The sequence below is a fragment of the Zootermopsis nevadensis genome, unplaced genomic scaffold (genome assembly GCF_977971745.1).
Source record: "Zootermopsis nevadensis isolate Lab colony 2312 unplaced genomic scaffold, Znev_1.0 Znev_ptg000022l, whole genome shotgun sequence".
NCBI lineage: Eukaryota > Metazoa > Arthropoda > Insecta > Blattodea > Termopsidae > Zootermopsis > Zootermopsis nevadensis.
In genome coordinates this window covers 19,025,105-19,037,626 of record NW_028259154.1, presented here as the reverse complement: position 1 = coordinate 19,037,626, position 12,522 = coordinate 19,025,105, and the positions used below count along the sequence as shown (strand labels likewise).

Below are 12,522 nucleotides of genomic sequence, written 5' to 3'. Positions count from 1 at the left end.
TCACTATTGAAATTTGAAGAAAGTCCATAATATGGTAGCATTGATAATGCCTGTCTCGTGTGACGCCTGCGCAGTACGCTTACTAGATGGAAATAATGGCGCCTTAGTTGTTTGGTTAGTGTTGTTAGTTTATGTAAAGTTCTGTATGCTGTTTGCATTGATTCAACATGATAAGGCCATCGGTAAGAAGTTAATAATTACAAGCATGTGCCCATACTTTTCTAGCTTAAACAGATGCATTAAATTTTGAAAAAACAAATTTCATTTAATTTTGTACTGCCAAGAAAAATTGTGTTGATCTAGGTACAGAGTACTTGGTTGGTGCTTGAACGTGGGGAGGTGGCATAGCTCCTACTCATTCTTAACCTCTGCACTAGGTGGGGGTCACTGGTTAGCGTCACACTCCGGCCGCGCTTTACCCCCGGAAAAGGATCCCGGTACTCATTACGTAGTAGGCTGAGTGGGCCCAGAGCCGGTCTGGGCGCAGAGGCTAGAGGAAAAATCCTGTTCCCCCGTCGGGGATCGAACCCCGGTCGTCCAGTCTGTAGTCAGCCATTATACTGACAGCTACCCCTGCACCCTTAAGGTGTAGAGTATGAGGATAAAACAATTGAAAAATTGGAAACAATTTAATTTTTTGGCCTACAAATTCATACTACCTTTAATTGGAAAACACATATTGAATATATTGTTCCTAAGCTGTGCTCAGCATACTTTGTTATGAAGACTGTCATCACTCATGGAAACAAACTTTAAAATTAATCTACTTTACTTACTTCCATTTGATCATGTTTTATGGAGTTCTTTTCTGTGGAAACTCAAAAGACAGAAAGAAAGTATACTAATTCTTAGAATAATGACAGGCACTAAAAGGAGAGCCTTGTGTAGGGAATTGTTAAATATTCTTCCACTAGCCAGCAAATTCTTGCCCCTATTATTATTGTTTGTAGCAGACAACGTAGAAATATTTCAAACAAACTCAGATATCCACGATATAAGTACAAGATACAGATATAACCTTAATATGCCAAACACAACACAACAAAATGTGATATACGCTACATCTCATGAAGCACGTTCTATATGCTGAATGCTAAAATTTAAAGTAAATTGTTCATATATGGTGTTGCAGCTACTGAAACTCATTACTAAAACCCCACTGACTGGAAGTGTCACAGGTCAAGCAGCGAGATTCGCCACACAGCAAGTTGAACCTTCAAGAATGGAGAAAAGTATGTGGTGATATGAGAGTGTAAAAATCTGTATATAAGTAGTGATTTAATTACATCACTACTTATATACAGATTTTAAAGGAACAGTTGTATTACATTTTGTTTTTTATGCAGTTCATAATACTCTTGTTTATGAATAATTAAAATTATTTCAGCATTAAATGAAGTCAAACTGTTGGGTCGTGTTGGTGGGGAACCTCAGAAACGGGGAACAGAAGAGCATCCTGTTGTTATTTTCTCTCTTGCAACACATACAAATTACAAATATGACACAGGTAAGGAATTCTGTGATAAATTATTTTTCTCTGATGTTCTGCATGCTCCTTCCTAGGATGTATGGGTTGCATCTATATCTGTCTGCAAGATACTCACCTTATATGAAAACAGACATTTGGTAGTGTATATTTACATCTAGAAATAATGCAACTGATTTAATTTCTTATGTGTTAGCAATACTCATGAAGTTCTGTGTTCCTGCCACCTCTTATAAGCAATTTAAGGCACATTGACTTTTCACCTAAAACAGGGTGGATCTTCCTTGTATATGATATTTAAACTGAGTTACACATGTATATTGTCTAGATCATCTGTCCGAGTAACAACATTGAACACTAGTGAACTTGTACACAGAAGTGATGAATTGAGATTGAATGGAATAGGTGGGATGGGGATTAATTGTATTGTAGGCAGGATATGGAAAAGTTCATAAAATTTTTCATGTCATAATGACCATACTTGGGGCCAGGGCTCCAGAAATACAATGAAAATCTGCTAACCATTCAACAAACTCCAATCAGCCGTATTTTACGGTATGCTTCATGGCTGTGCAGTAGCTCAGGTGGTTAGTAACCAGGTTTTTCTCCAAGCCTTTCAGTTTTCCCATCAGTATCGTTACACTATTGCTAGGGTTATGTTTATGTAGGAGGAAAAATGTATTCAGTCTTCAGGGATTGAGAATAGAATTAACTACCTTAGCATGCGCAGATAGTTGTTGGCTAAGGATCGGGTTGGTTCACGGGTTTGTGTGTGTCGTGTTTCAGGTGAGTTTGTTCAAAGGACAGATTGGCATCGGATATGCGTATTCAAGCCTTCGCTTCGTGACACAGTTTACACTTACCTCAAGAAGGGACAGAGAATTTATGTCTCAGGAAGGCTTACATATGGTGAAATTAAGGATGAAGAGGGTAATCCCCGTACCACCACATCAATTGTAGCAGATGATGTTATATTCTTCCAGACAAGTGATTAACTCACATTAAAATAATTATGGGAGTTCTAAGTTGCTGCATCTGAAAAAAATATATACAATAAGGATTTCTTTCATTTGAACATGTAAATTGAAGTACATAATTCATAGAGTTACATGATCTAAAATTTGATTTGTTACTGAATTAAAATGAAGGCATACATGTAATTATCTGGAATTGGAGTTTGAAGTGGCATTAGGTAAGGCATTTGGGCATTTGTTGACTTTGGTTTGATATGATGGACAGGTTAATATCTCTTTACTGCAAAGAGTGGAATCGTTCATTAGTCTAATTCCAGTGTTATTATATCCATATTCTTGTATTGCATTTGTATGTGGATATTTGTAAGGGTTAAAATGTATTAAAACATTTTATATCACTCATAATAAAGTACTCTTTACTCTTGTTTTTACCATACCAAGCTGTTTGTCGTATTTACAGCCTTTACAGGAAAATAATGATTTTAAGTTTCTATAATTTGTACAATTTTTTATTTTTTCTGTTCACAAGTATGAGATCTTTCTTCATTGCCCTGTTCTGCAGTAACCAAGATATGTTTTAATCTGGTTTCCCATATTATGATCAAATTCACCCTAAACCCAGCTGCCTGATTATCCCAACTATTCCCCCAATGTCATGGGTAATTCTTTTAAGGATTGCAAAGCAGATGCATCGCCTATCTACAGTTTCCATTCCATTTTCTAGCAAGCTGCAAAGCATCCCAGCATTTGATACACTGTATTCATATATATTCACACCCACATTCATTAGACAGCCTTCTTTAATATTTATAAAAAATTTGAGTTCAAAAGGTGAAATGAACCCTCAAACTTTTAACTGTACAATACAATGCTATATAACCTTTCAGTAAAACTTCTTTTAAACTTTAATATTAAGGCAAACTTGTATTATTAATACAAGGCTTGCTAAATAGCATATATTTAATCATTTTTAAGCTATCTTATATGTACAAAGCTCTACATCACCTGTGAGAATTTGCAGGCAGTTTTTTAAATTATATACAACAAAACAATATTAAAAATAACTCATATTGCAGCAGATAATAATACAGCAAGAGATCACATCACAGAGTGAAAAAATACAATTAAATAAAATTTTAAATTTTTCAAAACACTAGAGTAATCATATTTATATAATGCCAGTTTCAAACATGAGCAAAATTATTTGTGTAATGTAATAATTTAAAAAAAGATTCCCATTAACACCCAATGCACCAAGAGTCAATTAAAACAATTCCCCCACTTTCAAACCCAAAACCATGATTCAGTAAAAATAATTGAAGAAACTGTTACCACAATCATAACAGATACTATTTTCTGTTGGTGGAATGTTTCTGTTGTTGTTTCATACGTATTTATATCCTACCAATTTACCAACACTTCAAATTTTCTTTTTTCACATTACAGATTTGAGCATCCTACTAGGACGAATAACACTTGATCCATATTATTTTAGCTGCCCCTTTAATGTTTTTCAATTAGATTAAATCAAACTTGAGACAACACTGACAAGTCCCCTCTGTAGTAACATTGACGACGATTCATATTAGTTTTTACCTTCTCGGGCAGTAGCAGAATGACTCATTTATCTCTAACACGATATATTTTATGCTATATCAGAACAGGAAACAGCTTTGTTTCTAGTAGTGGTAAACCACAACTGGTTTGAAGGGAAAGTATTTGGTGGTTCTACTCACCAACTTTCCTGTGGATCTTGCATTAATAATCTTGGCACTATTTTACAGCTGTCTTTCTAATAAAACAACCGTTCTTTTAACAGCAACAATTCTGCATTGCTGTCAACCTACACATAACGACCCAATGAACAAGGAGTACATAACAAGACTGCAGCCGCACTACACAACGTACGCTATATATAGTACATCCAGTACAGTAAAAGTGTGCAGATGATCGTAGCTGTAGCTAAATTTCCAGACATCTTACGCATTTCACTCAGTAATTACTTACATTAATATTCTGTAATTCGGCAACAATTTTAAAAATAGACGCATTTCAAGTTACACCTTATTTTCTTCAGAAGATATTTCCTGAGGAAGTTAAATGAAACTCCCTTAGGAAGTTAATATTTCTTGTATAACATTCTACGGACACTGCTTGTTGCAATCGAGCAAACTTTCTGGCACACAAAAAGATTTCACACCGTAACCATATTATTTCAATACACTTTTATAAATATTCATGGTCCAATGTGGCAGTTCCTTTTCTTATATACAACAGAAGTCATCCATCAAAGCTTCTTCAGTGTGGATCTTCCTTCATAATATTTTACACAGAATAGTTAGTGTTACGGAACATCCACATTTCATATCTTGGACTACATTCATATTCAGATTTTAGTTCACTCGCAAATCCCTGATTACTTCCACAAGAACAGTGGAAACTCGCAGATAATCACTTGTTCTCGTCTGTACTCTCAGAATCTGATTTGATCTTGATGCCATTGAACTGAGTAGACGAGTCTCTGCTCGCGGAAATATTGACCTCCGACTGACAGTGTATGACCCGATGTTCAGACGTGTGACGACTCGGGCTAAGGTCTGTGGGGTGCTCCATACTCAGGTCTGTTGGGAGCAAGTCCTCGTCTATCGGAGAATCGCCTTCCTCTAGGTCAGGTTCAACTTTGATACTGACTGCCACAGGGGGCATCACCTGATGCTGATGCTGTTGCAGGGAAGCTGGTGGTCTGGTAGGGCTCATCTGCTGACGAAGAAGTGACATATTCTTGATACTCTTCAATTCACTTGGGTTACGAAGGAATCTGCAACAAAACAACATAATGAAGCATAATTTTAAAAGGGTATAATCATCGCAACAACAAATTAATATTCCTGGCATATGCGTTGCTATTAGGAGAAAAAAGAAAATGTTTTAGAAGCTAACTTTGCCTTCAACAAGAATAACAAATGCAAAGGACTGGTTGCTAACCAACTAGATGGCTCGAGGAACCTGAAACTTCATCACCGAATTAACCAAAGCCCTCCACCGGACCCTGTCCCGGGCCAACAAAATCCAGGATCCTTCGACTCCTATCTCCCACAGATCCCGCCTGAGATTATCCTTCCGTCTAGGTCTCCCAAGTAGTCTCTTCCCCTCAGGTTTCCCAACCAATACCCGGTGCACGCTACATGTCCCGCCCATCTCATTCTTCTCGACTTAATCACCCTGACAATACTGGGGGAGGAGTACAGATTTTTAAGTTTGTCATTATGCAGTTTTCTCCATGCCCCATTATCTTCTCTCCTAGGCCCAAATATCCTCCTCAACTCCCTATTCTCAAAAACCTGCAATCTATGTTCCTCCCTCTGAGTGAGAGACCATGTTCCGCACCCATATAAAAACAACAGGCAAAATTATTGTTTTGTATATTTTAATCTTCAGGTTCTTAGAAGTCAGACGGGAAGACAAAATATTTTGAACTGAGAAGTAGCAAGCACTTCCGGAATTTAGTCTCCTCCTAACCTCCTCATGAGTATAAGGACTGGTTGCTACAAAAAGAAATGCAAGAGAAACTAACTATACGAGCACAATGTAAAAGAAGCGCAAGTATATTTTAATGATGTAATTCACATAAGTTCTGAGTTTAAGTAAAGTTATTACTTTTTTCCCAAGTTTCTGTTCCTGTACCCCTGAAACATGCCATTTCTTTAACATGTGTTTACTCATGGCTCATTACAGATTATGTACCAACCCATCCCTCACTTATCACACACCAAGTCATGAAATGAAAATTCTTTAAGCAGAGAACAGTAAAAACAAAGTAACTCACTGATAACAGTGCCGTTCCCCTTGCACTTTGCGCAGGATGTTAACCCGGTAGTAATAACGGAGAGCTCTTGACATTTTATCGTAATTCATAGAAAGGTGATTCTTTTGAATGCCCCACAATTTGGCCAGTCCTGCCGGATCTACGATCTTGAACACTCCGGTATCACGGTTCTTCCACGCTATGTAGTTGGTGTAACGCTGAGTGGGATCATTCAGCAGCTGCTGGAGGAAATCCCACAGTAATCTTCCATCTGTAAAAGAACCACAGTGCTTTTCTTTAGCTGTATTGATAAGTAGAGTATTAAAACCATTCCCCATTTAATGGTACCTGCACCTTGTCGTGGTGGTGGGGCTTGAGTGCCTCAGTGACCCCAAGAGTTATGCTGGCGGTAGCATAGCTACTGGTAGGGCCTCCCTAGCCAGATTGGTCGAGGGGGAGAGGTCAGACTAAGACAGGTACCCTGGTCCTCCAGGGTGGGGTTGGTTGCAAGGCTAACAACCTTGCACAGTAAAAAGGAAGATGTTTCGAAACCTCAATCAAAGCCTCGGACAGACGGACCTAACAGAGGACCGAATGGAAGAGGAGAATTGAGGAGGCCATGGACCGAGTACGGACCGGAGAGCCATAGAAGAAGAAGAAGATTAAAACCATTTCTCTTCAACTTAACAAGCACCTGATATATTTATTAAAAGAACCTCCCCATTATGTAAATGAATTCCATGGTATATAATGAATGAAACTGAAAATGCGCCGTTAAATAACACAGTTTTCATACAATTAAATATTTTGTTTGGGTCAGTAAAGTGGTAAATCCAGATACATCTGTTTCTGTTAGAAGACTGTATTCCAAATATAAATATTTGTGCAATGTTGTGACATACTTGTGTTGGGTTCTGGTGTCTCTGTGGGGAAGAACTCCCTTGTTACAGCTCTGAAGCCACCTCCATTTAAATTAGCACCAGGACTCGTTTGCTCCTTGGCGGGCGAATGTGGCGACTGATGAGGAATTGATGGAACTGCGGCATTAATTCCAGGTGTTGATGGGGGACTGTTACTGCTGCTACTGCCACCTGGGTGTAACCCATGCTGTGTTCCGCCTCCACCATTTGCTAGTGGCAAGCTACCGCTGTTGCTATCCTGGTAACTATCTTCATCTGAATCAGATGATTGATTGCTTCCATTGCTACCTCCATGATATGAAGACGCTGCATTGTGGTCTGCGTGCTGTGGGCTCCCTGCTCAAAAAACAAATATTATTTAATTTAACGGTGCTCTTTATTAGCATAGAATATAAATATAACAATTTAAAATTGTGATTAATCAAAATTATCTTACATAAGCAACATTATGATGCTCTATACTACAAATTAATTTTCATGAATACCTGACTGGCTGTCAACAGATGGCGCAGGGCTGAGTGTGACAGAGTTTCCCTGATGAACGAGATGAGCAAGGCTCGGGGTCTGGAAGTCCGACGCTGCCACAGCTGTTGACGTCAGCAAGTTGTTCCAGGTTGGGGTGGAGGGATGTGATGTCGTTCCTGTTATGTGGTGCGGCGAGAGCATGTAATGACGTGACGTGGGTGTCACAGGACTACTGGGCAGACAGCGCTGCAATGTCTGCGCATCTCTCATTAGGAGTTGCAGAACATTGTGCAGAACATCGCCTGACCCTGGAGAACGCTCTGCTAAGTCACTTTTTGTGAGAAGGCATATTGCCTTACCTGCACAAAATAAAATAAGTTGTTGTTGTTATCATCCTTCATTACAAATAGGTTCGACTGGACACTGGATGCAATAAGCACATCACAACTGCTTAGTCATCATCACCCCCACCCCCCAGAACCATGTTTCACAGCATTTGTCCATAAGCCAGGGTAAAACCTTGTCCCTCAGGCTCATTATATAGTACTGGGATATTGGGATCGACCAGTTCTTCAAGTGCCTGAGCACTGTGGGTCCCAACTTTTCGTTGTTTCGATCTATAGACATTCTGTAGGACTCTTTGGACGAGGGATCGGCCGTCGCAAGGCCTCTACCTGTACACAGGACAGCACAACACAGAAAAACGCGGACAAACATGCATGGCTAGAGTGGGATTCGAACCCACGGTCCCAGCGACCGAAAGGCCCACGCCTCAGACCTCGCGGCAACTGCTTCTGGTAGTAGCTTCTGGAAAATGTATTTGAAATCAATGATGTTCTACATTAAGATCTTCCATGAAACATGTGCCCTTCCCACATTGGCCATCATTTTTAGTTGCAAAAATCAGTGTTTACCAGGAATTGCAAATGCTTTTGAAACAATAAGCTTCCAGTCGCACCAATAATTATGAAGATACTGCCTTTCACTTACCATAATTCCCATAACTGGCTCAGATAATTCTTGTATACTGTGTCTAGTTTTTACTATGAGTATAGAAAGACCCTGATCATGGCCGGTGAAGGGCTTTCATGTTGGTTGGACCTGCAGGTTCTGCTACCAGGGAGTTAGTTTATAGAAAGGCCATGACAACGTGACATGTACCAGTCATTACAGATTTTAGTTTAATATTATCAATATTTTTAAATGTTCTCTGACTGGGTACATATAATTTTGGTGGTTTATAAAATAACCGGTGGTCTAAATTTTGTTGTCTTTTATCAGGGAAGAAAACCCACCTAATTACATTGCTGATTATTAGAAAATATGAGTTACCAGAACAAAATTACACTGCAATCTATTATTACCATTCATCTGGAACATCTCCATGTCAAAATGAGGCAAGTCAAATTCCCTCTCACACCACCTGAGGAATGTGGCCACATCCTCACGTGACCAGACTCTTGGATCAGATGCTGTAACAGAAGACAGCAAACATTCACTGTTAACATCCTGCCACCATTATCGACACAGACAGATTACAACTCCATATGCCATAGGGGCAGTAGAGAAGTGAAAAATAACCAAATACAAGCTGAATTTCAGATATAACTTTCTGTGTGAATTATGACATAGCATCTGAATGACTAGTATCCTGCAACTCCAGGGGAAAAATAAATTCATAAAAGATTTACCAACATTAAAACTTTCCAAGTGTGGAAAATAAAACTTTCCTTTCCCAACTTTAAATAAGAGGAGTTAATGTTGTGTCTTTACCTTTTGATGCAGTAAAACATGCAACTGAAATTGATGTTTTGAAAGAATAGTTACAGGTTCCAAGATTTTAAGAAACATGATCTTTTCACATATTTTTGGCTCCCTTCACAGTAGATGTAGCACAGTGTTCAAGAGATACCGTATGGATTTCATGGAATTACACAGCATATGACGAAAATAAGAAAAATAAAAACACTTTTTACGTGACGCAAAGGCGTATTAATTACACAGATTGTATATTGATAGGTTTGGCCTTGGATTCAGTCTCCTCCCATTCTTCCTGTTTTTCCAAGGATAACAAGGACAAAGAATAATCTCACAAGTCTCGGAAGTGACGTCACATCAACTTTTCATTAATTTTATCTAGTGTCTGAAAATATTGTTGTAATTAGAGACAATATCTCAAAACAATTTTATTTAAGCGTACAGTTAGTTATAAGTCACGCTGGCTATGTAACAAAGTCTGAGAAGGCCTGGTTTAAAACTGAAATATCCCGAGACTTGTTGCTTTGTCCCGCAAAATGGTAAGAAGAACACTGCTTCTTTTTTCTTTTTCACAGTTGCACGACTGAAGCGCATTCCTTTTATTCATAATGTTTTCATGTATCAAAGTCCGATATATCGCAAGAATCACAAGTGAGGCACGAAACAGCGTCACGTTTACAGCACTGAAAACCCGTCAAAGAGGAAATGGCCTACCTAAACTAGTTGGAAGGTGTGTCTTGAAGTCTAGGAGCGGAGACATTGGAGGCGGCTGACTGGTGGCTGCAGGGAATCCCAAGGGATATCTCCACAGCAAATCCGTAGGGCTGAAGGGCAGCGACAGCGGCAGACGATCCATCGCCGTGACGGGGGGCAGAGAAAGGGGCAGCAGTTTCATAATACAATCTGCCGGATGACACGGTCACTTTGTGTTGTTCGGCACGGATCTCGACCACTCAACCTGTAAGATACGAACGAACATGGTCTTCATTATCGTACGTCTGGAAAATAATGATATAAGCGTGAATAATTAAATATTTCTATGTATATTCAAATCAAATAGTTGGATATTTTTCAACAATCGGCTCATCCCCGAAAGCCGAAAGTACACAGTCCGTTGTAACAATTCCTTATCTTCATGTTGTCATTAAATTTTCATTCTTTATTGCATTACATTTGGAAAACGAATATTTCACGACTGTCACGAACGAACGTTGTTGAATATACCTAACCTATATGTCTAAATGAAATATTACACATATGGGAAATGAAGGAAACAAACAACAGAAATATCAAGAAATAAAAGTTTAAACACACTCCTCTTTGTAGACGACCGAGCGATAATGTCAAATTCAGTTGGTGAATTCAATCAATCATCAATTACTGCGTTCTCTTTCAGTAGAGTGCGTTCACCTGACACCGGGTTTTCTGAGGATAAATTACACATATCAGTTCATAATCGGAATAAATTAATATGTAAATATGGGATGACAATTTCAACAGAAAAATAAAAGAACAGTGGTATTACGTGTGCGAGAATCCACAGAAAGGAGAATAGTAACAAAGAACAAAATAATAAAAGTCAATACTTTCAGTTGCCTCGAATACTCAATGTCATATGAAGGGTAAAAAAAGTTTCAGAAGATACATAATTATACAGACAACGTTCCGTAAAGTATTAACCTTCCATAAAAATATGGAATTCCCTACTTACATGACGAAACTACACAACTCTGTAAACGCAGTAAGTCAGTACGAACACTTCCGGACCTTCCAGCAATGACATTTGCAATCATTTAGGTAAGTGACTGTAACTTCCTTCGCGTGTCACTCAAGGCCCCTCCATAAAACTTCCTGCACACAGAGCATAACTACCAGTCCTTGCAACTGCAGAAAAAGAACGTTTCTGAGTCTAGAGCAAGTTGTTACGCGTACGTAGCTAAACACCATGGAGCCTAGCTGTTTGTCGCACGAGATGGGAGAGAACCAAGGATTGTCTCCTAAGACAGTCCGACCGACGACTGAAAGTACTGTTTACCCGAAGGGTTTTAAAGAGGGCGCGATCCCTAAACAGTAAATTCGTACAAGCTATAAATTTCTTGAGTGATCCAGAAAACAAATTTCGTTTTGCTTTCACAGGCATTTATGATTTTCGGATGCCAAGAATCCAACGAAGGAAGAAATCGATACAGGCGTTCTGACAAGAGTACTAACATTACATTATAACGTGTTAACATTACATGTTAAATATCTTTATTTTGAAGGGCCCCTCTTTAATAGTTACGTGTAAATCTTCAGAATATGATAGCATACATCTTAAACCAGCGCTTTAAGAAATATTACTCTGGTCCTGAGATTTCATGCCAGTGGCGGGCTCTTGTTAACTCGGCAATGAACCACAAAAGACGGGGCATTTGTCGACTACTTGTGCAACTACTAGCTTCAAGAAACATGTAAAAACGCCGTTCGCATTGAGCCAACTCAGCACAGCGTCCAGAACCAAACTTATATACACCTTGAAATAGGCTACGACCTTCAGATTCCAGCAATATCATCCAGTTAGTATTATATTACACACGCATAAACAGCGCACACGTATGCTGTGTGGGATACGTGATGTGTTACAACTGAAACTTGCTCAGATTTTCATTAGTCATCGATTTCAGTGCAAGCGGACAAGTGACGTCTGGACATTCAAAGATAAATGCAAGATAAATTTGTATTTTACAGTGCGGCGTCCAAAACATGTGAGGAACAATGAGTGAGTGTCTTCAACAAATCCGATCTCACACTTTTATCATTTGCATTGATAGTTACATTACAACTTCTTAAAAACAAGGAAATGGCGACGCAGTATGTCCGGGTCAGATGGCCACACACGGCAGTCACCGGCATTTCAGTACAGGGGCTGGCTGGCTTCAGGGTGGAAGGCCGCGGGCGATTCCCGGCAGAGCAGAGTTTCTTCGCCACCGGATGTCGAGCTCATCCATTTCCTATCCAGTGGGTAGGGGGGGATAAAGATGCTGGAGCTTCAATTCTACTCGCAGACGAGCTTAAGAATGCCCCACTGAAGACCTCTCACCTCTGTGTTTCACGTTAGACCGATCCCCTGTACAT

General features: G+C 39.2%; 2 protein-coding genes across 7 annotated transcripts in view; one reads left to right on the top strand and one right to left on the bottom strand.

The window, feature by feature from the left end:
• The first annotated feature begins 47 nt into the window (after nt 1-47).
• mtSSB (mitochondrial single stranded DNA-binding protein) lies at nt 48-2,896 on the top strand. The gene is made up of 4 exons (XM_022073286.2): nt 48-182; nt 1,133-1,232; nt 1,388-1,507; nt 2,273-2,896. The coding sequence occupies exons 1-4, from the start codon at nt 168-170 to the stop codon at nt 2,479-2,481; spliced, it is 444 nt and encodes a 147-aa protein (XP_021928978.1). The 5' UTR covers nt 48-167; the 3' UTR covers nt 2,482-2,896.
• The window catches only part of aop (ETS variant transcription factor anterior open), a 142,564-nt gene continuing 132,901 nt past the window's right edge, over nt 2,860-12,522 (bottom strand). For 3 of the 6 annotated variants that reach the window (XM_022073283.2, XM_022073282.2, XM_022073280.2), the window contains 6 exons: nt 10,123-10,366; nt 9,015-9,122; nt 7,671-8,009; nt 7,168-7,521; nt 6,287-6,536; nt 2,860-5,278 (listed from right to left, as the gene is read on the bottom strand). In XM_022073283.2, coding sequence (XP_021928975.1) covers nt 4,912-5,278; nt 6,287-6,536; nt 7,168-7,521; nt 7,671-8,009; nt 9,015-9,122; nt 10,123-10,303 — 1,599 coding nt within the window. In that variant the 5' untranslated portion in view covers nt 10,304-10,366 and the 3' untranslated portion in view covers nt 2,860-4,911. Of the gene's footprint in view, nt 5,279-6,286; nt 6,537-7,167; nt 7,522-7,670; nt 8,010-9,014; nt 9,123-9,423; nt 9,869-10,122; nt 10,367-11,119; nt 11,262-12,487; nt 12,513-12,522 lie in introns of those variants that run through there. The other 3 variants (XM_087354169.1, XM_022073281.2, XM_022073285.2) reach the window with 3 other exon arrangements.

Bases quoted from the DNA above. Each gene is read 5' to 3' on its own strand.
- mtSSB (XM_022073286.2), top strand. The intron at 1,233-1,387 runs GTATGTGGTGAT...AAATTATTTCAG, and splicing joins ACCTTCAAGAATGGAGAAAA to CATTAAATGAAGTCAAACTG. The intron at 1,508-2,272 runs GTAAGGAATTCT...GTCGTGTTTCAG, and splicing joins AAATTACAAATATGACACAG to GTGAGTTTGTTCAAAGGACA.